The 26,522-nt window shown below is 42.4% G+C and overlaps 1 protein-coding gene across 2 annotated transcripts; it reads right to left on the bottom strand.

The window, feature by feature from the left end:
* Nucleotides 1-246: 246 nt before the first annotated feature.
* On the bottom strand, nt 247-3,081 carry LOC110619383 (nuclear pore complex protein NUP1). 2 transcript variants are annotated; one of them, XM_043958350.1, is made up of 2 exons: nt 2,231-3,075; nt 247-2,122 (listed from the first exon to the last, which is right to left on the bottom strand). In XM_043958350.1, exon 2 carries the CDS (start codon nt 2,016-2,018, stop codon nt 687-689), a length of 1,332 nt encoding a protein of 443 aa, XP_043814285.1. In that variant the 5' UTR covers nt 2,019-2,122; nt 2,231-3,075; the 3' UTR covers nt 247-686. The 2 variants fall into 2 exon arrangements, with proteins under 2 accessions (XP_043814285.1, XP_043814284.1); XM_043958349.1 differs by having other exon boundaries at nt 247-3,081.
* Between the last annotated feature and the right edge of the window lie 23,441 nt (nt 3,082-26,522).

Consider the following 26,522-nt stretch of genomic DNA (forward strand, 5'->3'; position numbering starts at 1 on the left):
ATGATCTACTCATTTATTTTCTTTTAACGGTAATATATAAAAATGGTAATAACATAAAGACTGATTTATATAAAGATAATAAAATTATCCGATCTTAAAATAGATTGATCTAATTTAATTTAAATATTATAAAAATTATAATCGATAATCATATTATATTTTACAATTAATTTAAATTAAAAATTTTAAATAATAGTAAATTTATTTATTTTTTATTTTATCAAACATAATTGCACACATGTAGCCTTGTGAAAACCAGTAATGACGCTTTTCTTAAGCAAATTCACATCAATTTCTCTTTTATGTTACATTACATGTGACAAGTACAGAGAAGAAGGTCACTAGCAAATTGCCCAACCTTACAATCAGGTGAGCTACTAGTACAGTACAGCACAAATATTCCTAGATTTGCTAAGGAAACTGGGTCAAAATTGTGACAACCTATGTCTGCCTTGCGATCATGAAACTCATCCTCAAGGAGAGGGAAACTGGAGACCATGCAGACTCTGCACATTTCCAGATCTGGAAAGGGTGGTTTACCTGCATCATCACTTGAATAATTTGTGCTGATCAACAGCAATTAACACATTAATGCTGTTCACTCTCATCATTATAGTTATTTGTCTATAAATTTGCAACTCCCAGGCAGTCTAATGAGAAAAGCAACTTCTCTTCATGATTGGTGTTCACTTCTTCCGCTGAGTTTTTCTGACCCTTATAATTTTTCTGCCAGACTTGTCACCACCCCCTGAGCCCAATGAGAAGCTCCCTGCAGCATTGAACTCTAGACTACCAGAAGCCTGAAATGGAGATTGGTTCTGTGATGCCGCCAGATTCGGCTGGGTTGCAAATTGAAAAGGATTTGTTCCTGAGGGAGCTGTAGTGCCAAATTGACTGCCCCCTGATGGAGCTGTGGAACCAAACTGATTTCCCCCAGACACAGCCGTAGAGCCAAAAACAAAGCCAGAAGATGGCGGCGCAATTGGTTGTTGACCAAATAGAGGAACTGTAGATGTGGTTGCCTGAACTGTGTCCTCAGCCATGCTGTCCTCCATGTTCACTTGATCACCATTGCCAGATGGAGATGACCCAAAAGTAAAGGCAGGATGTGGGTTACCAAACACAGGTTGTGGAGTAGCTGTTGCAGCTGAGCTGAAGGAAAAAACAGTACCAGATGAAGCACTAGTAGGTGATGCAAACACCATGGATGCAGTGCTGGTAGCATTAGAAGCTGAGGATGCTCCAAAGGAAAACCCAGTAGAGGAAGAACCAGAATTAAATATAGGAGATTTAGGTGTTTGCCAGCTAGAACCAAACACTGTTGACATGGAGCTTGAGGCGGAGCCAACAGGGTTTGCCTCTGAAGAAGTAGAAGAGGCCACTCCAAAAGAAGTAGCAGCACCAGAACTGAATAGTTTATTCACAGAAGTTGAAGAACTGAATAAGGAACTTCCAGAAGAAGGGGCCACATTTGCAGTCAACCCAAAAGGAGATGATGCAGATGAGCTAAATTGAATGGGCATGCTCTGAGTTGTAGCAGAAAAAACAGACCCCGGTCCAGATGCCTGAGCACTACCAGCACTAAAAGGACCCTGAGACTGAGTAGTTGCAACTGAAGTACTTGATCCAGCATTGAAACTAAAAATACCACTGCCTGTGCTTGCAACAGAGGAGGATGTGAAAGTGCTACTTCCGGTGCTTGCAACTGCAGATGATGTATCATTGAAAATATTACTGCCCATGCTCGCTATTGCAGAAGACGTACCACCAAAGAGACTGGCTCCAGTACTTATAGAGTATGTACTGGCAAAAGGAGCACTCACTAGATCGCTAAAGCTTGTTTCCTTCTTGGGTTGTGTCAATTCTGCACCACTAGGTGCTGGTGTCGATGACATTGATGAGGTGGACGAAACCAGACTGGAACCAAATTTGAAAGCAGATTTAGACTCAAAGGAAGGTGCTGAAGCCGATACAGAAATGTTGCTACTGTTGGTGGTGTTTGGAGTTGTAGTAGACATAGGAGTGGTAAAGACACTGCTGTTAGAGCTGCTGGATGAACTTTGGCCAGCAATGTTATCAGGAAGTAGAGCTGGATCAGGGGAAGAAAATGACCGTATAGAATCTGCAAGTGACCCATTCAAACTTGAAGTACTTGTAGGGATGCCAAATGAGAATATGCCCATTGCTGGTGTTGTATTTGAGACAGAAGAAGACAATGTCTCATTTGAACTGGAGAAAGCACCAGCCTTCAAACTGTTTCCATTATCATTTGTGTCTGGTTCAGGCTCTTTTGTCCCAGAACTCCTTGCATCAACAGCATTAAAAGCAAAGCTGCAAATTAGGCAAGAAGAAAATGAAGTAAGATGACATAGAAAAGACAATGTATATCATCACAATGTAATCAATTATTGAAAGCGAGAACGGTAAAAGAACATGAAGGAAAATCGCAAGGGAGAATGAACTGGTCAAGGTCATAAGGTAACAAATACAATCAAATTTGTTAAATGACGTATTTATTTTATAATTAATGGACCTCTAAGTTCTCTATTGAATATGATTTCATATTAGGTTTCAATAAGAAACAATTTCAGAACTGCTAGCCCAATCAAATACAAAAGGAAAGAAAACATCCATAAACACATGGCAGTGCTATCTTTCTATTGTAATATGGCAATGCTTATGACACAACATTACTTACACATTGCTTACGATTATTCATCCTTATGCCAACTACTTCCAATAAAGAAGTAAAAAAATTGAAGACTATGCGAGGGAGAAGATGAAGAGTGGACCTAGGATCATGTGGATGATATTAGAAGGATCTAGCTATGGCCACATTTTTCTATCACTGCCTGTTTTAACTGAACTGATTCAAGAAAAAGGAACCACTTAGATAAATGATTTCAATTGATTGTTATCAAAGCATAGTTGAGTTAAGAATGATATTTGCAAACAGCAGAAACAAGAAATAAATGCATGTATAATCTGAAAGCACTGGCCTTTCAATTATCTAAGCAGTAACAGCAGAAACAAGACCTAGGGGCAAAGATGCTAATTCAGGTTACTTTCCAGCATGTCGATATCAGATTCTGATGAAGGAGAGATTCTAGTGCATGAAATCAGGGCTGGGTGTTCATCTGGGCTGGGCTACGGCCTACCTCTTCTATTTTTGCTTTTGCGAAAAATTACTATTTAAGAATCTGTTTACTTTCAAAAAATAACTTGTATTAATATTTTTTATTAAAAATATTTTTAATAAAATAATTAATTTTTTATTTTAATTTTAAAAATAAAATATATTAGTAAATCTATATATAAAAAAATTTAATAAAATTTTCAAAAAGTAAGAAATACTTTTTTTTTTAAAAATAATTTAATTTATTCAGAAAATATTTCCCATTTATTAATTTTTTAATGGCTCAATACTAAAAATTATTTAAAATATTTTTCGTGAAATAAATTAAACTAAATCCTATAAAAAAATTAATTATTTAATCTTTCAAACTTAAAAAATATATTAAAAAATTATTAAGATTTTAAAAATATATCAATCCGTCCATTTATATCATAAATGGTGGAACTTCATTATGTAGATTATTTATTTGTTTGTTTTAATAATATAATTTAACATTTAAGTTTATATTTTATAAAAAAAAGGAACCATACTAATTTTTGTAATTATAAAAATATGTTTAAAAATAAATTTTAATTTATATTTTTTTAGAGATACATAATATATTTAGTAGAGTTTTATAATACATCAAATCGTAATTTTTAAAATTTTAATAAATATGATAAAAGAGTTCTAAATAAATATTCTTTTATTTTTTTAAATTACTGATTTTTTTCTTTTAAATTATAAATCAAAATAGAATTTTAAGTTAAAAAGTTAAAAATAATTTAGTATAGAGAATAACTTTTTATTTTAAAAAGAGCAAGTTATTTTTTTAAATATGATTTATTTTTTGTTTGATTATGAAAATATTTTTTATTTATTAACAACTTTATTATTAAATTTTTACTTAAAATATTTTTTATTGAAAATATTTTATATTAAAAATATTTTTATAAAAAATAAATTATTTTTCATTTTTTAATTTTAATGTAAAAAATAAAAATTTATATATATTTATTAACAAAATTTTCAAATTACAGAAAATAATTTTTTTTATAAATTTATTTTCTTTAAATGATTTTACTTTCTTTTTTATTAAAAAATATTATTTATTAACTAATTTTTCTATGAATTCTAAATGATATAAAATGTAAAAAATATATTTTTTTAAACAAACGGAGGTTTATTATAATTAATTTATTTTTTAACATAATTTATACATGATTTTTAGTTGTATGTATTTTATTTTTAATTTTAAGTTCATTTATTTCATGAAAAATAATATTTTAAAAAATATAATTATCTGAAAAATACACAGAATAAAAATTTAAATATATTATTATTGCTTTTTTTTTTCTACTTCTTATTTATCCTGCACAAAAAAACACGATAAAAGTAAAAAATGAATATAAATTGAAATTTTCATCTATAGTAATTTAAGACTCACTTTAGTTGCATCACTTGAAGTATCATTTGATGGAGATTCTTTTTTCACTCTTTTTTCACTTTTTTCTTGCAACGATAAAATAATTATAATTTAATGATACTAAAAAAATTTAACCAATAGAAAAGATTCAAGATATACTCTATTCTTGCTTTTTTTGATAGTTGATTCTATCTGATTTAGTGTTAAATCATCAGCTAATTGAGGTTCTATTAAAAGTTGGGATCAAGAAGAGCTAATCCTCAGTGGAGAAGTAGTAGAATCTTCAATATTACATGTATAAATTTTTATAAATATTTTTATTTTTGTTTCAGAAAGAGCTCTGAGCAAAAATAAGATCATAATACTGAGAAGGAGTAAGCACTAGCTTAAAACTCACTGATGCGAAAAATTTGAGTTACTCTAAAAGCAATTTTAGAGGTGTTTTTTACTTGAGAGTTCAAAATGACTTAAAATATTTTCTTAGCATTATACATTTTTGTTACAATTGATGAAATTAATTGTAGAATCTTTGTGTTGTTCTGGCAATGAGAACAGACTTTATACCACCAATCAGTTGCTGAATCTGTGTTTTTATAGTTGTCTTGCATGTAAATTTTACATTTTTTTTAAAATAAATTAATCAATATTCAAATTATTTTGAGAAAGTTAGAAAATATATACATACCTTCTCAGTATGAATATCTAATAAAAGTAATTCTTCAGTAGTCCTTCTATTAGCATTTACAAATTTTATGAGAATTGTCTAGATATTTAAAAAAATGAATAATTTACAAATTTTATAAGAATTGTCTAAATATTTAAATGCAAATAAAAGTAATTCTTCAGTAGTCCTTCTATTAATATTAACAACATCTATAAAAATGAATAATTTACAAATTTTATGATATTTAAATGCAATTAAAAAGTTTAAATACGTCTGAAAGATTTATCTGACATTCCAATGAATGTTGTAATGACAAGACTATTTTGCTCCTTCTCAAAAACCTCGAATGCTGGAAAATTAATTCTAATTTTTTTCATAATGTAATGCTCATTTCTTATTATCTATATAAAATACAAAACATGAAAGCAAAGTAAAAAAGAACATAGAAATAAAATATTAAATAATTTTATAATTATACTTTGCATTTTTTATTTTGATATCTCTCTTTCAACTGGTTCTGCTATCTGATAAGACTCGAAGATCCAAAAGAGTGCCTGTTCCAAACAAGAAGTATTTTGGTTGACTTTTGCAGTTGACAATTGCTGTTGAATTATTTTGCTGCTGAATTAATTATTTTTTTTTCTTTGCTGCTATGTTGCATATTTTTGAATAAGTCATATTTTGGTAGAATAAGTCAGCTTGTTATCTTAACTGACTAAACTTACTCTTAGCTATTCTTTTGGGAATATTTTCTGTTAGTCGCTTGGAAATAAGACTTGCTGTTGCATTCTATTTCTATTTAATTTTCAATGTATCTGCTGCTAAGATTATGAATGAATTACAGAAAACTCATCTTATTTCCAATTTCTTTCTTTAATCTTTTAAGCTTTGATTGGGACCTATCAATTGGTATCTTTAGTCTTACACACTAAAGGTCCCTAATTCACTCCTGGGCACAGGTGTAACGACCCCAAAATGGACCGTCACCGGCGCTAGGATTCAGGTGGCCTTTTTACCCTATTCATGCAACTCTCTCCCAAAACCTCATAAAACCTTCAGAAAACATAAAAACAAGCTCAGGATCTTCACTTACCTCTTGAACTCAAGTAGATGAATGATCCTAACGTGAAGTTTTGGAGCAACTCTCCTTCAAACTCTCCAAACTTCACAACTTTGTGTTTTTAGCTTAAAACCTTCAAAATAACATAAAACTCAATCAAATCTTTGCCAGATTCGATGAAAACATGAAAAAAATACTCAAAAGGACAGGGTCTCACCTCAGAAAGTGAAAGAAAACGGTGATGTTTATCCTTTCAACCGACTGAGGGCCGTTTTATAGGTGGCTGGCCAGACCACCTTCGGCGGCCTAACATGAAACCAAAAGCCATGCATGTTCGGCGGCCGAATGTTACCTTCGGCGGCCGAACCTGGCTTTTCTGCCTTGGTTCTTTTCTTTCAAAAACTCTTTTCATTTAACTTAAAACTCTGAAATATATCAAAACATTATAGAAAAACACAAATCTTACCCTTCTAGAGAATTCTGACATCCTAGACTCCACCGGAAAGTAGAATTCCGATGCCGGACTCCAGCCGGGTATTACAACAGGTGTGTCAAGCCGCAGCTGCTCTTATTGGATGGTGGCGTTGACGAGGATGATGCGGAGGATGAGGATGATCTTGAAATTTCCCTTCACGCACTCACACGATGGTCCGCTGCTCAAACCATGAGAGTTCTAGTAAAAATTGGAACAATGGAGGTGATTGCTCTTGTAGACAGTGGCTCTACCCATAACTTTGTCAGTGACAAGTTCGCAAAAATCCTCAAATTACCCGCAACACAGATAAAGCCAAGTAACGTGAGAGTTGCTAATGGAGGACATTTGCAATGCAGTGGAAAATTTGAGCATGTGCCCCTTCTGGTGCAAGGTATATCCTTTGCTGTTACGTTATATTCTTTGCCTCTAATGGGTTTGGACATAGTGTTGGGTGTTCAGTGGCTTAAAGAGCTGGGAGATGTGAATTGCAACTGGAAGAATTTAACTATGAAATTTCACTGGGATAGTCAGCTTCGCATTCTTAAGGGGATTAACAGTAAACCCATTCAATCATGTTCCTCAAAGGAGATGGCGAAGGAGCTGAGACATGGGAGCTCTATATTTGCGGCTTGTTTCCAATTACAACAGGAATCACCACCAGAAGAAATCCATCCGGATATGCTGCAATTACTCAACCAGTATGCTGATATCTACCAACAGCCGACTGAGTTACCTCCAGAAAGGGAAATTAACCACCGCATCATCTTGAAAGAAGGGTCAGATCCTGTTAATGTCCGCCCATACAGGTACGCATATTTTCAAAAAGCTGAAATTGAAAAACAAGTTCATGATATGCTAAAATTGGGGCAAATCCGAACTAGCACAAGTCCTTTTTCTTCTCCTGTTTTACTAGTAAAGAAAAAAGATGGGTCTTGGCGATTCTGTACTGATTATAGAGCTCGTCACTGTCAAAGACAGATTTCCCATTCCCACAGTGGACGATATGTTAGATGAACTCCATGGGGCTGCCTTCTTTACTAAAATTGACCTTCGGGCAGGGTTCCATCAAGTACGAATCCATCCAGCTGACATTCATAAAACAGCTTTCCGAACCCATAATGGTCATTACGAGTATCTAGTCATGCCTTTTGGCTTGTGTAATGCCCCCTCTACTTTCCAGTCTCTAATGAATTCCATATTTCTTCCATATTTACGTAAATTTGTGCTAGTATTTTTTGACGATATCTTAATCTATAGCCCCACTTGGTCTATGCATCTTGAATATGTTAAATTAGCCTTTGAAATATTGCGTCAGCATACACTTTTCATCAAGCTCAGTAAATGTGCATTTGGGCAAAAACAGATTGAATATTTGGGTCACATTGTTTCTTATGAAGGGGTTCTGGTGGATCAAGGAAAAATTCGGGCAATGCTTGATTGGCCCAAACCTACTAATGTTTCTGATTTACGTGGTTTCTTAGGACTTACAGGTTATTACAGAAAATTTGTCCGAAACTATGGGATGATTGCTCGACCTTTGACAGATTTGCTTACGAAGGGAAAGTTCTCTTGGTCGGAAGAGGCAGAACTTGCTTTTGCAGAATTAAAAGCTGCTATGACCTCTACTCCAACACTTGCAATGCCCAACTTTAATGAAGAGTTTGTCATCACTACTGATGCTTCAAACGATGGCATTGGGGCTGTCCTAACTCAATAGGATAAACCCATCGCGTTTATGAGCAAGACCTTGGAAATTACTAAGCGATCATGGTCCACTTATGCTAAGGAGATGTTTGCAATTGTTCATGCAATCCACACATGGAGGCCGTATTTACTTGGCAGGCGGTTCATAATCCAAACTGATTAGAGAAGCCTTAAGTACTTATTGGAGCAACAAATTGTTACTCCCGAACAACAAAAGTGGGTCTCCAAACTGCTGGGATATGATTATGAAATCAGATACAAGCCGGGAAAAGAAAATATTGCAGCCGATGCCTTGTCAAGGGTTGCAGGGAGTCCTAGCCTTGATGCTCTCTTCAGTCCCCAAACCAATTTGTGGGATATACTTCGGGCAGCAGCAACATCCGATCCTTATATGATTTGAATTGGGAAATTGGCCAACGAAAATCTAGGAAATCCATACTTATGGCGGGCTGGTGTGCTTCTTTATAAAAAATCGTGTTATCATTCCTCCTGGCTCTGATTTAATTCTTCAGCTTTTACAGGAATTCCATGATTCACCAAGTGGCGGCCATTCCGGAATTTTAAGAACCTGTAAACGGTTGGCTGCACAATTTTATTGGCCTTCTATGCCAAAATCAGTTTGTGATTATGTTGCTTCTTGTTCGATTTGCCAGAGGAATAAGATATCTACGTCTTCTCCGGCCGGTCTCCTACAACCTTTGTCAATTCCTCATCAAGTGTGGGATGATATAACTATGGATTTCATCGAAGGCCTTCCCTTTTCTGGTGGCAAGAATGCCATTTTGGTGGTTGTGGATCGTCTCAGCAAGTATGCCCATTTTTTAGCTTTGACGCATCCTTTTACTGCCAAAACAATTGCTGAAAAATTTGTTGAAGGAGTTGTCAAACTTCATAGACTGCCAAAAACAATTATTAGTGATCGTGACCCTATTTTTATTAGCCATTTTTGGCGGGAGTTCTTCAAATTGTCTGGCACCAAGCTCCACATGAGCTCTTCTTATCATCCGAAAATAGATGGCCAATCCGAAGTCGTTAACCGATGCCTTAAACAATATCTTCGTTGCTTTGCCTCACAGCAACCTCGAAAGTGGAGTCTTTATCTTCCTTGGGCAGAATTCTGGTATAATACGACATTCCATGTTTCTATCGGCATGACACCCTTCTTGGCCTTATATGGCAGGCCCCACCCAGTATTCCACATTATGATACAGGGGCATCTGCAATTCAAGAGGCAGATCAGATGTTGGCCAGCCGAGATGAAATCCTCCAGCAACTTAAAGTCAATCTCTCCCGTTCCATTAATCACATGAAGCAAAAAGCAGATGCCAAGCGCAAAGATATTAAATTTCAAGTTGGGGAGTGGGTTTACTTGAAATTACAGCCGTATCATCGACAAACAGTTGCTCGAAGGGCATTTCAAAAGCTGTCCAGCCGCTACTACGATCCTTTCCAAATATTGGAAAAGATTGGGAAGGTTGCTTATCGGCTGCAGCTGCCGAATGGTTCTAAAATCCATCCAGTTTTTCACATTTCCTTGCTTAAAAAACATGTTGGTTGTGAGGGGGACGTTCCAGTTCCTACGGCTTTGCCTCCTTTTAATGACGAGGGTGCTGTCCTTTTGGAACCACAAGAAATTTTGAACACTAGGTGGGTCAAGCAAGGATCCCGTTTGGTGGAAGAGAGCCTTGTTCAATGGAAAGACTTACCAGTTGAAGATGCTTCCTGGGTGAGTACAGCTAGTTTGTTTGAAAGGTTCTCTCCTTCAAACCTTAAGGACAAGGTTAAACTGAATGGGGGGAGTATTGATAAGACTCGAAGATCCAAAAGAGTACCTGTTCCAAACAAGAAGTATTTTGGTTGACTTTTGCAATTGACAATTGCTGCTGAATTATTTTGCTGCTGAATTTGTAATACCCGGCTAGACTCCGGTATTGGAATTCCTACCGTCCAGTGAAATCTCGGATGTCGGAGGCCTCTAGAAGGGTAAAACCATGTTTTCATTAAATGTTTTGATGTATTTTACGATTTTTAATAAAAATAAATCCAAGTTTTGAGTGAAGAGGGCTTTGGAGACTTTGCCAGGTTCGGCCGCCGAAAGTCATGTTCGGCCGCCGAACATGGGGAGGTTTTGGGAGCGCTTTTGGCCTCCAAAAGTCTTGTTTGAATAAGCCAAGTTTCGGTCGCCGAACCTCATGTTCGGCTGCCGAACTTGCATGAGTTGTGGGGGCACGTTAGGCCGCCGAAACGTGGTAAGGACAGCCCTATAAAAGGACCCCATGGCCAAAACGGGCAAGCTTTTCTTCCCGTTTTCAGCCAAGGTGAGTTCTCCACCGCCCCTCCTCTATTTTGAGCTTCTCCCTTCGAGTTTTCATGTTTTTCTTATGAGTTTTCACCTTGTTTTGAAGATTTTTGAGTTTAAAGCAAGTTTTGGAGCTTTGAGGTTTAAGAACTCAAATCTCTCCCATCCTCGAGCTAGGGTCATTTTCCTCTCGATCTTCAAGAGGTAAGGGCCGATCTTGAGCTCACTATATGTTTTTAACAAGTTTTAAGTTGATTCTTGAAGTAGAGATGCATGTGTAGGATTCTAGGAGTTTTTGGGTTTACTATGCATATGTGGACAATGTGGCTTAGATGTGGATATTTGATGTGTTGTAGATGGGGTTTTAGATGGTTTGAAGCCCCTAGGAGCTTGTATGCTTATGTATGAGTGTTGTAGAATAGGTTTATGCATGATTGGAAAGTTTTAGAGGCAAATGTGCATAGAAGAGGTGAGTTTCTGCCATTCTGGAGAAACCAGGTTCGGCAGCCGAAGGAACTTTCGGCCGCCGAACATGCTTGTGGAGGCAGCCTTCGGCTGCCGAAGCTTGCCCCCGAAAGAGGACTTTCACCTCTGTCTGGGAGTTTCGGCCGCCGAAAGTGCCGCCGAACATGCATGAGTTTCGCCTCTGTCTGGGAGTTTCGGCCGCCGAAGGTGCCGCCGAACCTGCCTGACTTTCGGCTCTGGAGGGACTTTCGGCCGCCGAACCTGCCGCCGAAAGTGCCCTGTCCAACCCTCTTTTGCATGTTTTTCTATGGTTGTTTCATGATGTTCTAGGGGGTTTTTGGGGGATGTTTTTAGAGTTATGTTCATGTATGTTTGGTCCCTCATTTGAGTCCACCTGTGTAGGTTCGGACCCGAGGAACCGAGGACCCCAGCAGTGAGTCAGCTGCTCCAGTGTCTGGTCAGAGCTAGCCAGAGGTGAGTGGAATAACTCTTATGCTTTAAAATAAATAAATTAGTTTTAGCATGATTCACGCATCATGAATGCCATGAGTTATAATAGGGTGTTGCATTAGAACTCATGAAGATGTTGCATTGCATAATATGTTTGATGATGTGGATGAATGTTGGATGATCCTTTAGTCCCCGTATGTTATGATATGATGAGGATACGGTACGGAAGACCAGTGAGGCCCATTCTACGCCCCTGGCACCATGTAAGAGAAAGACCAGTGAGACCCATTCTATGCCCCTGGCACAGTTGGACCATGTTATGTTATGTTATGTAAGAGAAAGACCAGCGAGGCCCATTCTACGCCCCTGGCACAGTTGGACCATGTAGGGGACTATTGGTGACAAATTCATCCTTGATGTGATTAGCTATGATGTGATGCATTTCATGTTAGCATATGTTTTAAATGTTTTATTATTCTGCTCACTGGGTTCTTGTAGCTCAGCCCTCTCCCTTAACCCCCAGGCTTAGGGTAGACCAGGAGGTCAGCAAGAGTAATGAAGTCTGTGTATGTAATAGCTAGAATGTGGACATGACAAATTGTATAATGATGTAGAGTTGTGAATAGTCATGTAATGAAATTGAGGATTAGAGATTGTGCTTGACCCTATGTGTTTGGTATCCCTTTTTATACATGATCTTAGATGTCTTATGATGTTTTCATAAACCAACTCAACACAGGTTATGTTACCCATTGGGGGTATTGATGAGATCCCAAAGAGGGGTCAATGTTTATGTTATGTTTATGTCCAGCGCATGCACAGGTTGAGGTTGGTACATGAGTATATGAATGAAAGAAAAGTTTTAATTTTTATGTATGTTGTTGATCATGTATGGGATTAAACAGGTTCACAGAATGTATGTTAGGCTTGCTACGGGTCCCGGCGTCCTTAAGCCGACCTGGATCCTAGCGCCGGTAGCGGTCCGATTTTCGGGTCGTTACAGAATGGTATCAGAGCCCTAGGTTCATATGGTCGGACCTAGAGTGTCGGACTCATAGATGTTATAGAAGGTCAAGCACAATAGGAAGATCATGTCCACTAGGATAGGATGTGGAGTCCTGTCTTGTTTGATGATGTGAAATGCCATGATAATATACATGTGCATTAATGTTATGATTGTTACGATATGTATGTGATGAGGGTTCATGTGTGCCCACATGAACCATATGATGCTGATGTTTGCTTGTTATGTGCTGTTTTTCAGAAAACAGGATGAGGGGAACTCGTCGATCCGTAAGATTGACTGGAGTACCACCTGAGGATGAGGGCACGAGCGCCCGTCCTCCTGCATTGCCTAGGGCAATGTCATGTAGATCAAGCAGAGAAAGAGTGTCAAGGGACCCTAGAAGGTCTTTTGATGCTAGCAGAAGGGGGACAGATAGAGGAGGAAGTTCTTCAGATGTGAGGGAGGTTATGGAAGAAGACCAGAGGAGGAATGGGAATCTGAATGTCAGCATGACGGAAGAAGGGACAGGGGAGTCACAGGGAGGTGTTCAGGCCTCGGGGTATGGTTTTCCACCCCATTATCCACCCTTCCCACAGGGTTCAGGGTATCCGATGGGAGGCACATCGGATTACTCCAGCTTTAGCCCCTACCCTATCTACATGCCTTATCCACCTTTCTATCCACCTCACCCCAGTACCCAGCTTATCCACCCTCACCCTTTTATCCTCACCCTGCAAACCCCACCTCGGGGAATGTTGCACCCCCACCTCCACCACCTACAGAACCAGCAGCCCCAATTACTCAACCTTCTAGACCTAGCTCAGCCAGTGGGAGCAAGGTCAAGATGACCGACTACATGAAATTGGGTGCTCCTCAGTATGAAAAAGGGGATGACCCATTTGTGTATCTTGAAAGGGTTAAGGTGATCACAGATGAGATTGGGGCTGATGACAGTAGAGCCATTCAGATGGCTGGGTTCACGCTTAAGTGCAAGAAGGCACGAGAGTGGTTCAAGAACTATGTGAACCCGAGAGTGGACAGCATGTCTTGGGAGGAGTTTGCAAACGAGTTTGCAGGATGGGCTTTTCCCTATAGTTCAAGGGAGCTGAAGATGATAGAGTTTGAGCAGTTGAGGCAGACCGATGAGATGAGTGTAGAGGAGTTCACAGATAGATTCTTGGAGCTGTTGCCATTTGCAGGGAAAAATCTTGACTCAAACCAGAAAAGGTCAAGGAGGTATATCATGAAACTCCACTCCAGGTATTCCTCCTTGATCCAGTCAGCAGATAGGGAGAGCTTCCATGCCATAGTGGATATGGCCCGGAAAATGGAGGCCAGTGCCATCATTCAGGGGACAGTTAAGCAGTCAGTGGCACAGCCTTCTGGTTCTAAGACCCCAGGCTCTTCTTCTTTTAGTGCAACAGCTTCAGGCAGCAAGAGGTGGAGCAGTACCACCAAAAAGCCAAAGAAGAACAAGTTTTGGAACAAGGTCAAGTCCAGTCTGGGACTAGGGAGTGGCTCGAGCTCTGGTGTGGATAATGCAGTTTGTGCAAAGTGTAGTAGGCCACACAAGGGAGTTTGCCGGGCTGGGACAGCAGCCTGCTTCAGATGCGGGCAAGAGGGACACATGGCTCGGGAGTGTCCTAGGGCAGCTTTTGGAGCACAGTCTCAGCAGACAGCTTCTGGTAGTGTAGCTCAGCCAGCAGCTCCAGCCGTGACTCAGGCCAGTGGCAGAGGCAGAGGGAGAGGGGCAGCCTCTTCTTCAGCGGGTTTCAGAGGTGAAGGTCCATCAGCTCCAGCACGGATCTTCACAATGACTCAGCAGGAGGCAGATGCATCTAACACCGTGGTGGCAGGTAACTTAGTCATTGGTTGTTTAGATATGTATGCCTTGATGGACCCTGGTGCATCTCATTCTTTTATTGCTCCGAGAGCCGTCCAGAGATTAGGGTTGATGATCTCTGAGTTAGAGTGTCCTCTCTGGGTCAGTGGACCCAAGTGTGATCCATCAGTGGCAGAGTCAGTCTGCCAGTGCAGTCCAGTCTTTGTTGAGGGAAGATGACTTTCCGCCGACCTTGTGGTTCTAGACTTGACAGATTTTGACGTCATTCTAGGGATGGACTGGTTATCTACCCATAGTACTACCTTGGACTGCAGGGACAAGGCAGTCAGGTTCAGAGGTCAGGATGGGTCAGAGGTTGTCTTCAGGGGAGACAGGAGGGGTACACCTAGAGGTCTGATATCAGCTCTTCAGGCTCGTAGGTTGCTTAGGAAGGGATGTCAGGGGTATTTGGCTCATGTGAGAGAGCTTAGCAGTCAGGTTAGAGAGCCCGCCTTGGTGCCAGTGGTTAGAGAGTTTCTAGACGTCTTCCCAGACGAGCTGCCAGGTTTACCACCTGCTAGGCAGATAGAGTTCGAGATAGAACTGATGCCTGGAACCCGACCGATCTCTATCCCTCCCTACAGGATGGCTCCAGCTGTAATACCCGGCTAGACTTCGGTATCGGAATTCCTACTGTCCGGTGGAATCTCGGATGTCGGAGACCTCTAGAAGGGTAAAACCATGTTTTCATGAAATGTTTTAACGTTTTTGATGATTTTAAGTAAAGAGGAAATGAGTTTTTGAATAAAAACAACCTTGGAGGAAAGCTCAGGTTCGGCCGCCGAAACGCAAAGTTCGGCCGCCGAAACGCAAAGTTCGGCCGCCGAACATGCATGCATTTCGGGTGTGCCTTAGGCCCCCGAAGGCATAAGTGAGGGAAGTCCAGGTTCGGCCGCCGAACCTCAAGTTCGGCCACCGAACATGGCATGCATGCGGAGGCACATTCGTCCCCCGAACGTGGACTGGACAGTCACTATAAAAGGGTTTCTTAGCCGAAAACGGGCGAGCTTTTTCCCATCTTCGGCCAAGGTGAGCCTTTCCGTCATTCCTCACCATCCTTGAGTTCTTTCCTTCAAATCTTTCATGATTTTCACAAGTTTTCATCTTGTTTTGAATATTTTCAAGTTTTGAGCAAGTTTTGGAGTTTTGAGGTTCAAGAACTCAAATCTCTCCCACCTCCGAGTTTAGGTCGTCTCACTCTCGATCTTCAAGAGGTAAGAGCCGATCTTAAGCTCATTTTATGTTTTAAGCAAGTTTTATGCAAGATCTATGGGGTAGAATGCATGTTTAGGTTATAGTTATGTTTATGGGTTTTTGAAGAGTTTTTGAGCATTGTGGCTTGTAAATGTATGTTGATGTGTTGTAGTTGGGGTTTAAGGTAGTTTGAGACCCCTAGGAGCTTGTATGCATGTTTTGGTTGAGCTAAATGCATGATGGTTTGAGTTTGGAAGCATTTGTGCATGTTTGAACCAAGTTTCTGCCCTTTTGGGAGAAACCAGGTTCGGCAGCCGAAGGAACTTTCGGCCGCCGAACCATCTTGTGGAGGCAGCCTTCGGCTGCCGAAGCTTGCCCCCGAAAGGAGACTTTCGTCTCTGTCTGGGAGTTTCGTCCGCCGAAAATGCCGCCGAACATGCATGAGTTTCGCCTTTGTCTGGGAGTTTCGGCCGCCGAAGGTGCCGCCGAACCTGCCTGGCTTTCGGCTCTGGAGGGACTTTCGGCCGCCGAACCTGCCGCCGAAAGTGCCCTGTCCAGCCTTCCTTTGCATGTTCTTGCATGGATGTTTTGAGATGTTTTAGGGGGTTTTTGGGGGATGTTTTTAGAGTTATGATCTAGTATGTTGGTCCCTCATTTGAGTCCACCTTTGTAGGTTCGGACCCGAGGAACCGAGGACCTCAGCAGTGAGTCAGCTGCTTCAGTCAATGTCAGAGCTAGCCAGAGGTGAGTGGAATAACTCCTATGCTTTTAAGTAAATAAATCAGTTTTGAGCATGTTCATGCATCACGGATGCCATGTGATATTTTAGGTTGTTTGCATTAGAAATCACGAATATGTTGCATTGCATAATATGTTGTTGATGTGGATGAATGTTGAATGATCCATTAGCCCTCATATGTTATGACGTAATGATATGATATGGAAGTCCAGATGTGGCCTGCACTATGCCCCTGGCACTATGTAAGTGAAAGACCGGAAGTGGCCTGCTCTACGCCCTCGGCACCATGGATTATGTATGTTATGTTATGTATGAGAGAAAGACCAGATGTGGCCTGCACTACGCCCCTGGCATGATTGGAATATGTAGGGGGCTAAATGGTGACAAATTCATCCTTGAGATGATTAATTGTGATGTGATGCATTCCATGATAACATATGTTTTAAATGCTTTATGATTCTGCTCACTGGGCTCTAGTAGCTCACCCCTCTCCCAATTTCCCCAGGTTTGCAGGTACGGGTTAGACAGAGAAGTCAAGAAGAGTAATGAAGTCTTATGTATGTAATAGCTAGATTGTGGACATGACAAATTGTATAATGATGTGTAGATATGTAATGTAAGGATGTTGAGGTTAGAAGTGTGCTTGACCATAGTATATTGTAATCCCTTGTTGATACATGATCTTAATGTTTATGGATGTCTATGTTTAGCCAACTCAACACATGTTATGCCACCATTGGGGGGCATTGATGAGGTCCCACAGAGGGGCCAAAGTTTATGATTATGTATATGTTCAGTGCATGCACAGGTTGAGTTTGGTGTATGATATAATGTATGAAAGAAAAGTTTTAAATTTTTATGTATGATTGTTGATCATGTATGGGATTAAACAGGTTTACAGGTTACATGTCAGGCTTGCTACGGGTCCCGGTGGCCTTAAGTCGACCCAGATCCTAGCGCCGGTAGCGGTCCGATTTTCGGGTCGTTACAGAATGGTATCAGAGCCCTAGGTTCATATGGTCGGACCTAGAGTGTCGGGCTCATAGATGTTATAGAAGGTCAAGCACAATAGGAAGAACATGTCCACTAGGATAGGATGTGGAGTCCTGTCTTACATGATGATGTGAAATGCCATGATTATATACGTGTGCATTAATGCTATGATATGAATGTGATGTGTGTGATGCGGGTTCATGTGTGCCCACATGAACCATATGACGCTAATGTTTATGTGATGTGAACTGTTTTTCAAAAAACAGGATGAGAGGAACTCGTCGATCAGCAAGATTGACTGGAGTACCACCTGAGGATGAGGGCACGAGCGCCCGTCCTTCAGCATTGCCTAGAGCAATGTCAAGCAGATCTAGCAGGGAAAGAGCAGTACGAGACCCTAGAAGGTCTTTGGATCTGGGTAGAAGCAGATCAGTAAGAGGAACAGTTCAGGGAGGAGCGTCAGAGGACATGGGGGATGATATGGATGTAGAGCAGAGGAGGGATGGCAGTCTGGGAGTTTGCATGTCAGAAGAAGGAATGGGAGAATCCCAAGGAGGCACCCAGGCCTCGAGATTTTTTCAGCCACCTTACTACCCACCCTTCTCACAAAACCCTGGGTATTCGATGGGAGGCACATCGGACTACCACAGCTTTAGCCCTTATCCCACACAGATGCCATACCCACCTTATTATCCACCATATTCACAATACCCAATGTATCCACCTCCACCTTACTATCCAAATCCAGCAAACCCTATCCCAGGGGATGCTGCACCTCCTCCTCCCCCAGCAGAACCAGCAGCCCCAGTTGCTCAACCTCCTAGACCTAGCTCGGCCAGTGGGAGCAAGGTCAAGATGACTGACTACACGAAGTTGGGTGCTCCCCAGTATGAGAAAGGGGATGACCCGTTTGTGTATCTTGAGAGGGTCAAGGTGATCACAGATGAGATTGGGGCGATGATAGTAGAGCCATTCAGATGGCTGGGTTCACACTTAAGTGCAAGAAGGCACGAGAGTGGTTCAAGAATTACGTGAACCCGAAAGTGGATAACATGTCTTGGGAGGAGTTTGCAAACGAGTTTGCGGGATGGGCTTTCCCAGATAGTTCTAGAGAGCTGAAGATGATAGAGTTTGAGCAGTTGAGGCAGACTGATGAGATGGGTGTAGAGGAATTCACAGACAGGTTCTTGGAGTTATTGCCATTTGCAGGGCAAAACCTTGATTCAGACCAGAAAAGGTCAAGGAGGTATATCATGAAACTCCACTCCAGATATTCCTCCTTGATCTAGTCAGCAGATAGGGAGAGCTTCCATGCCATAGTGGATATGGCCCGGAAAATGGAGGCCAGTGCCATCGTTCAGGGGTCAGTTAAGCAGTCAGTGGCACAGCCTTCTAGTTCTAAGACCCCAGGCTCTTCTACAATGAGTGCAGCAGCTTCAGGTAGCAAGAAGTGGGACAGAGGTCCCAGGAAGTCTAAGAAGAACAAGTTCTGGAACAAGGTTAAGTCCAGTCTGGGACTAGGGAGTGGCTCAAGCTCTGGTGTGGATAATGCAGTTTGTGCGAGGTGTGGTAAGCCACACAAGGGAGTATGCCGGTTTGGGACGACAGCCTGTTACAGATGTGGTCAGGAGGGGCATATGTCTCGAGAATGTCCAAGAGCAGCCCCGATGGCACAGTCCCAGCAGACAGCTTCAGGTAGTGTAGCGCAGCCAGCAGCTCCAGCCATGACTCAGGCCAGTGGCAGAGGCAGAGGGAGAGGGTCAGCCTCTTCTTCAGCGGGGTTCAGAGGTGAAGGTCCATCAGCTCCAGTACGGATCTTCACAATGACTCAGTAGGAGGCAGATGCATCCAACACCGTGGTGGCAGGTAACTTAATCATTGGTTGTTCAGATGTGTATGCCTTGATGGACCCTGGTGCATCTCATTCTTTTATTGCACCGAGAGCCGTTGAGAGGTTAGGGTTGATGACTTCTGGGTTAGAGTGTCCTCTCTGGGTCAGTGGACCCAAGTGTGATCCATCAGTGGCAGAGTCAGTCTGCCAGTGTAGTCCTGTGTTTGTTGAGGGAAGATGCTTGTCCGCTGACCTTGTGGTTCTAGATTTGACAGATTTTGACGTCATTCTAGGGATGGACTGGTTATCTACCCATGGTGCTACCTTGGACTGCAGGGACAAGGTAGTCAGGTTCAGAGGTCAGGATGGGTCAGAGGTAGTCTTCAGAGGAGACAGGAGGGGTACACCTAGAGGTCTGATATCAACTCTTTAGGCTCGTAGGTTGCTTAGGAGGGGATGTCAGGGGTATTTGGCTCATGTGAGAGAGCTTAGTAGTCAGGTTAGAGAACCCGCCTCGGTGCCAGTGGTTAGAGAGTTTCTAGACGTCTTCCCAGACGAGCTGCCAGGTTTACCACCTGCTAAGGAGATAGAGTTCGAGATAGAACTGATGCCTGGAACCCGACCGATCTCTATCCCTCCCTACAGGATGGCTCCAGCCGAGTTGAAAGAATTGAAAGAACAGTTGCAAGAGCTGGTAGACAAGGGCTTCATCCGACCGAGCACTTCACCTTGGGGTGCACCAGTTTTGTTCGTGAGAAAGAAGGATGGATCCCTTAGACTTTGTATCGACTACAGGCAGTTGAACAAAGTCACTACCAAGAATAAGTACCCGTTGCCAAGGATCGACGATCTATTTGACCAGCTAGCCGGAGCAGGTTGTTTCTCCAAAATAGATCTGAGATCGGGGTACCATCAGCTAAGGATAAGGGAAGGGGATGTGCCAAAGACAGCTTTCAGGACCAGATATGGGCATTTTGAGTTCCTTGTAATGCCGTTCGGGTTAACTAACGCCCCTGCAGCATTCATGGATCTCATGAACAGAGTGTTTAGCCAATACCTGGATCACTTTGTTATTGTCTTCATAGATGATATCTTGGTGTATTCCAGGAATGCAGAGGAGCATGCCCATCATCTGAGGTTGGTTCTGCAGACCTTGAGGGAACATGGCTTATATGCCAAGTTCTCCAAGTGTGAGTTCTGGCTGAGGAGCATTTCATTCTTGGGGCATGTAGTATCAGAGGATGGAATAGAGGTGGACCCCAAGAAGACAAAAACTGTGGCTAACTGGCCTAGACCCACTTCAGTGACGGAGATCAGGAGTTTCTTGGGTTTGGCAGGTTACTACAGGAGGTTCGTTCAGGACTTCTCGAAAATAGCAGCTTCTCTGACCAGGTTGACCAGGAAGAATCAGAAGTTTGTGTGGACCGACCAGTGCGAAGAGAGTTTTGAAGAGCTTAAGAAGATGTTGACTTCAGCACCAGTTTTAGCTCTGCCATCTAGTGATGAGGACTTTACAGTCTTTTGTGATGCGTCCCGTGTGGGACTGGGTTGTGTACTAATGCAGAATGAGAGGGTGATTGCTTATGCTTCTAGGCAGCTAAAGAAGCATGAGTTGAATTACCCCACACATGACCTTGAGATGGCAGCAGTAATCTTTGCACTCAAGATGTGGAGGCACTACCTCTATGGGGTTAAATGTGAGATCTTCACGGATCATAAGAGCCTACAGTACATCCTGAGTCAAAGAGATTTGAATTTGAGACAGAGGAGATGGGTAGAGCTGCTGAGTGACTATGATTGCAAGATTCAGTACCATCCGGGTAAGGCGAATGTTGTGGCAGACGCCTTAAGCCGGAAATCACTCGGCAGTTTATCCCACATATCGGTAGAGAGGAGGCCAGTGGTGAAGGAGTTTTACAAGCTCATTGATGAAGGTCTGCAGTTGGAGTTGTCTGGTACAGGTGCTTTAGTGGCCCAGATGAGAGTGACACATGTGTTTCTGGAGCAGGTGGCTCAGAAACAGCATGAGGATTCAGAGTTAGTAACGATTGCCAGGACTGTTCAGTCAGGCAAAGCTAGTGAGCTCAGATTTGACAGTAAGGGGATCCTCCGCTATGGGAGTCGTTTGTGTGTACCAGATGACATAGGGCTAAAAGGAGACATTATGAGGGAGGCTCATAATGCAAGATACAGCGTTCACCCCGGAGCCACCAAGATGTATCAAGACTTGAAGAAAGTTTATTGGTGGCCAGCGATGAAGAAAGAAGTGGCACAATTTGTGTCAGCCTGCGAAGTGTGCCAGAGGGTGAAGCTGGAACATCAGAAGCCGGCTGGAATGCTTAACCCGTTAGACAGAGAAGTCAAGAAGAGTAATGAAGTCTTATGTATGTAATAGCTAGATTGTGGACATGATAAATTGTATAATGATGTGTAGATATGTAATGTAAGGATGTTGAGGTTAGAAGTGTGCTTGACCATAGTATATTGTAATCCCTTGTTGATACATGATCTTAATGTTTATGGATGTCTATGTTTAGCCAACTCAACACATGTTATGCCACCATTGGGGGGCATTGATGAGGTCCCACAGAGGGGCCAAAGTTTATGATTATGTATATGTTCAGTGCATGCACAGGTTGAGTTTGGTGTATGATAGAATGTATGAAAGAAAAGTTTTAAATTTTTATGTATGATTGTTGATCATGTATGGGATTAAATAGGTTTACAGGTTACATGTCAGGCTTGCTACGGGTCCCGGCGGCCTTAAGTCGACCCGGATCCTAGCGCCGGTAGCGGTCCGATTTTCGGGTCGTTACACCAGCTGAGTTGAAGGAATTGAAGGAACAGTTGCAAGAGCTGGTAGAAAAGGGCTTCATCCGACCGAGCACCTCACCTTGGGGTGCACCAGTCTTGTTTGTGAAAAAGAAGGATGGATCCCTTAGGCTTTGTATCGACTATAGGCAGTTGAACAAAGTCACTACCAAAAATAAGTACCCATTGCCAAGGATCGACGATCTATTCGACCAACTAGCAGGAGCGGGTTGTTTCTCCAAGATAGATCTGAGATCGGGGTACCATCAGCTGAGGATCAGAGAAGAAGATGTGCCAAAGACAGCTTTCAGGACCAGATATGGGCATTTTGAGTTCCTTGTAATGCCGTTCGGGTTAACCAACGCCCCTGCAGCATTCATGGATCTCATGAACAGAGTGTTTAGCCAATACCTGGACCACTTTGTTATTGTCTTCATAGATGATATCTTAGTGTATTCTAGGAATGCAGAGGAGTATGCCCATCATCTGAGGTTGGTTCTGCAGACCTTAAGGGAACATGGCTTGTATGCCAAGTTCTCTAAGTGTGAGTTCTGGCTGAGGAGCATCTCATTCTTGGGGCATGTTATATCGGAAAATGGATAGAGGTGGACCCCAAGAAGATAGAAGCTGTGGCTAACTGGCCTAGACCCACTTCAGTGACATAGATCAGGAGTTTCTTGGATTTGGCAGGTTACTACAGGAGGTTTGTCCAGGACTTCTCAAAAATTGCAGCTCCTCTGACCAGGTTAACCGGGAAGAATCAAAAGTTTGTGTGGACCGACCAGTGCGAAGAGAGTTTTGAAGAGCTTAAGAAGAGGTTGACTTCAGCACCAGTGTTAGCTCTGCCATCTAGTGATGAAGACTTTACAGTCTTTTGTGATGCGTCCCGTGTGGGACTGGGTTGTGTACTAATGCAGAATGAGAGGGTGATTGCTTATGCTTCTAGACAGCTGAAGAAGCATGAGTTGAATTACCCCACACATGACCTTGAGATGGTAGCAGTAATCTTTGCACTCAAGATGTGGAGGCACTATCTCTATGGGGTAAAATGTGAGATCTTTACAGATCATAAGAGCCTGCAGTACATCCTGAGTCAAAGAGATTTGAACTTGAGACAGAGAAGGTGGGTAGAGCTGCTGAGTGACTATGATTGCAAGATTCAGTATCATCCGGATAAGGCGAACGTCGTGGCGGACGCCCTAAGCCGGAAGTCACTAGGCAGTCTATCCCACATCACGGCAGAGAGGAGACCAGTGGTGAAGGAGTTTTACAAGCTCATTGATGAAGGTCTACAGTTGGAGTTGTCTGGTACAGGTGTTTTAGTGGCCCAGATGAGAGTGACACCTGTGTTTCTGGAGCAAGTGGCTCAGAAACAGCATGAGGACCCAGAATTAGTGAAGATTGCCAGGACTGTTCAGTCAGGCAAGGACAGTGAGTTCAGATTTGATAGTAAGGGGATCCTCCGCTATGGGAGTCGATTGTGTGTACCAGATGACATAGGGCTAAAAGGAGACATTATGAGGGAGGCTCATAATGCAAGATACAGCGTTCACCCCGGAGCCACCAAGATGTATCAAGATCTAAGGAAAGTTTATTGGTGGCCAGCGATGAAGAAAGAAGTGGCACAGTTTGTGTCAGCCTGCGAAGTGTGTCAGAGGGTGAAGCTGGAACATCAGAAGCCGGCTGGAATGCTTAACCCGCTACCTATTCCAGAGTGGAAATGGGAGAATATAGCTATGGACTTCGTAGTGGGGTTACCGGCGACGTCCAACAGATTGGACTCCATATGGGTGATTGTGGACAGACTCACCAAATCTGCTCACTTCATCCCTGTCAGGAATGGCTATTCTGTGGACAAGTTGGCGCAGGTATACGTTGATGAGATCGTCAGGCTGCATGGGGTTCCTGTTTCAATAGTGTCTGATAGAGGGCCCCAGTTCACCTCCAGGTTTTGGCGGAGTCTGCAGAACGCTATGGGTACCAGGTTGGATTTTAGCACTGCTTTCCATCCACAGACGGACGAACAGTCAGAGAGGACCATCCAGACAATAGAAGATATGCTTAGAATGTGTGTGCTGGACTTTGGCGGTTCTTGGAGGCAGCATCTACCTTTGGTGGAGTTTGCCTACAATAACATCCATCATGCTAGCATCGGGATGGCTCCTTATGAAGCTTTGTATGGAAGGAAGTGCAGATCACCTGTTTGTTGGGAGGAAGTTGGAGAGAAGGCCTTGGCAGGGCCTGAGCTAGTAGAGATTACCAACAGGGTGGTACCCATAATCAGAGAAAGGACCAAGACTGCTGCAAGCAGACAGAAGAGTTATGCAGACATCCGCAGACGACAAGTAGAGTTTCAGGAGGGGGATATGGTATTGCTCAAGGTGTCTCCAATGAAAGGAGTGGTTCGTTTTGGGAAGAAAGGTAAGCTAGCCCCACGATACATCGGACCCTTTGAAATCTTGCAGAAGATAGGGAATGTGTCGTACAAGCTAGATTTGCCTACTTCAATGGCAAGAATCCATCCGGTTTTCCATGTTTCTATGTTGAGAAAGTTTGTGTCAGATCCGGGCAAGGTTCTTAGTGAGCCTGATGTGGAGATCCAAGAAGATCTCACTTATGTTGAGCAGCCAGTACGGATCATAGACACCCAGATCAGGAAGCTGAGAAACAAGAAAATCCCGATGGTGAAAGTCCTGTGGAACCACCACAATATGGAAGAATGCACTTGGGAGACACGGGAGTCCATGCTCCAGCAATACCCTTATCTTTTCTGAGGTTAGTTCCTTGTGAGTTTTATGTGCTTTGTATGTATGATATGTGTATGCCATGCTATGTGCTAGTTGAGGAACATTCGGGGACGAATGTTCTTAAGGGGGGGAGAATGTAATACCCGGCTAGACTCCGGTATCGGAATTCCTACGGTCCGGTGGAATCTCGGATGTCGGAGGCCTCTAGAAGGGTAAAACCATGTTTTCATTAAATGTTTTGATGTATTTTACGGTTTTTAATAAAAATAAATCCAAGTTTTGAGTGAAGAGGGCTTTGGAGACTTTGCCAGGTTCGGCCGCCGAAAGTCATGTTCGGCCGCCGAATATGGGGAGGTTTTGGGAGCGCTTTTGGCCTCCGAAAGTCTTGTTTGAATAAGCCAAGGTTCGGCCGCCGAACCTCATGTTCGGCCGCCGAACTTGCATGCGTTGTGGGGGCACGTTAGGCAGCCGAAAGGTGGTAAGGACAGCCCTATAAAAGGACCCCATGGCCGAAACGGGCAAGCTTTTCTTCCCGTTTTCAGCCAAGGTGAGTTCTCCACCGCCCCTCCTCTGTTTTGAGCTTCTCCCTTCGAGTTTTCATGTTTTTCTTATGAGTTTTCACCTTGTTTTGAAGATTTTCGAGTTTAAAGCAAGTTTTGGAGCTTTGAGGTTCAAGAACTCAAATCTCTCCCATCCTCGAGCTAGGGTCATTTTCCTCTCGATCTTCAAGAGGTAAGGGCCGATCTTGAGCTCACTATATGTTTTTAACAAGTTTTAAGTTGATTCTTGAAGTAGAGATGCATGTGTAGGATTCTAGGAGTTTTTGGGTTTACTATGCATATGTGGACAATGTGGCTTAGATGTGGATATTTGATGTGTTGTAGATGGGGTTTTAGATGGTTTGAAGCCCCTAGGAGCTTGTATGCTTGTGTATGAGTGTTGTAGAATAGGTTTATGCATGATTGGAAAGTTTTGGAGGCAAATGTGCATAAAAGAGCTGAGTTTCTGCCATTCTGGAGAAACCAGGTTCGGCAGCCGAAGGAACTTTCGGCCGCCGAACATGCTTGTGGAGGCAGCCTTTGGTTGCCGAAGCTTGCCCCCAAAAGAGGACTTTCGCCTCTGTCTGGGAGTTTCGGCCGCCGAAGGTGCCGCCGAACCTGCCTGACTTTCGGCTCTGGAGGGACTTTCGGCCGCCGAACCTGCCGCCGAAAGTGCCGCCGAAAGTGCCCTATCCAGCCCTCTTTTGCATGTTTTTCTATGGTTGTTTCATGATGTTCTAGGGGGTTTTTGGGGGATGTTTTTAGAGTTATGTTCATGTATGTTTGGTCCCTCATTTGAGTCCACCTGTGTAGGTTCGGACCCGAGGAACCGAGGACCCCAGCAGTGAGTCAGCTGCTCCAGTGTCTGGTCAGAGCTAGCCAGAGGTGAGTGGAATAACTCTTATGCTTTAAAATAAATAAATCAGTTTTAGCATGATTCACGCATCATGAATGCCATGAGTTATAATAGGGTGTTGCATTAGAACTCACGAAGATGTTGCATTGCATAATATGTTTGATGATGTGGATGAATGTTGGATGATCCTTTAGTCCCCGTATGTTATGATATGATGAGGATACGGTACAGAAGACCAGTGAGGCCCATTCTACGCCCCTGGCACC

The sequence above is a fragment of the Manihot esculenta genome, chromosome 7 (assembly GCF_001659605.2).
Source record: "Manihot esculenta cultivar AM560-2 chromosome 7, M.esculenta_v8, whole genome shotgun sequence".
NCBI classification, from domain to species: domain Eukaryota; kingdom Viridiplantae; phylum Streptophyta; class Magnoliopsida; order Malpighiales; family Euphorbiaceae; genus Manihot; species Manihot esculenta.

Coding starts and splice junctions, on each gene's coding strand:
- LOC110619383 (XM_043958349.1), bottom strand. CDS start 2,183: ATGGGCATATTCTCATTTGGCATCCCTACAAGTACTTCAAGTTTGAAT.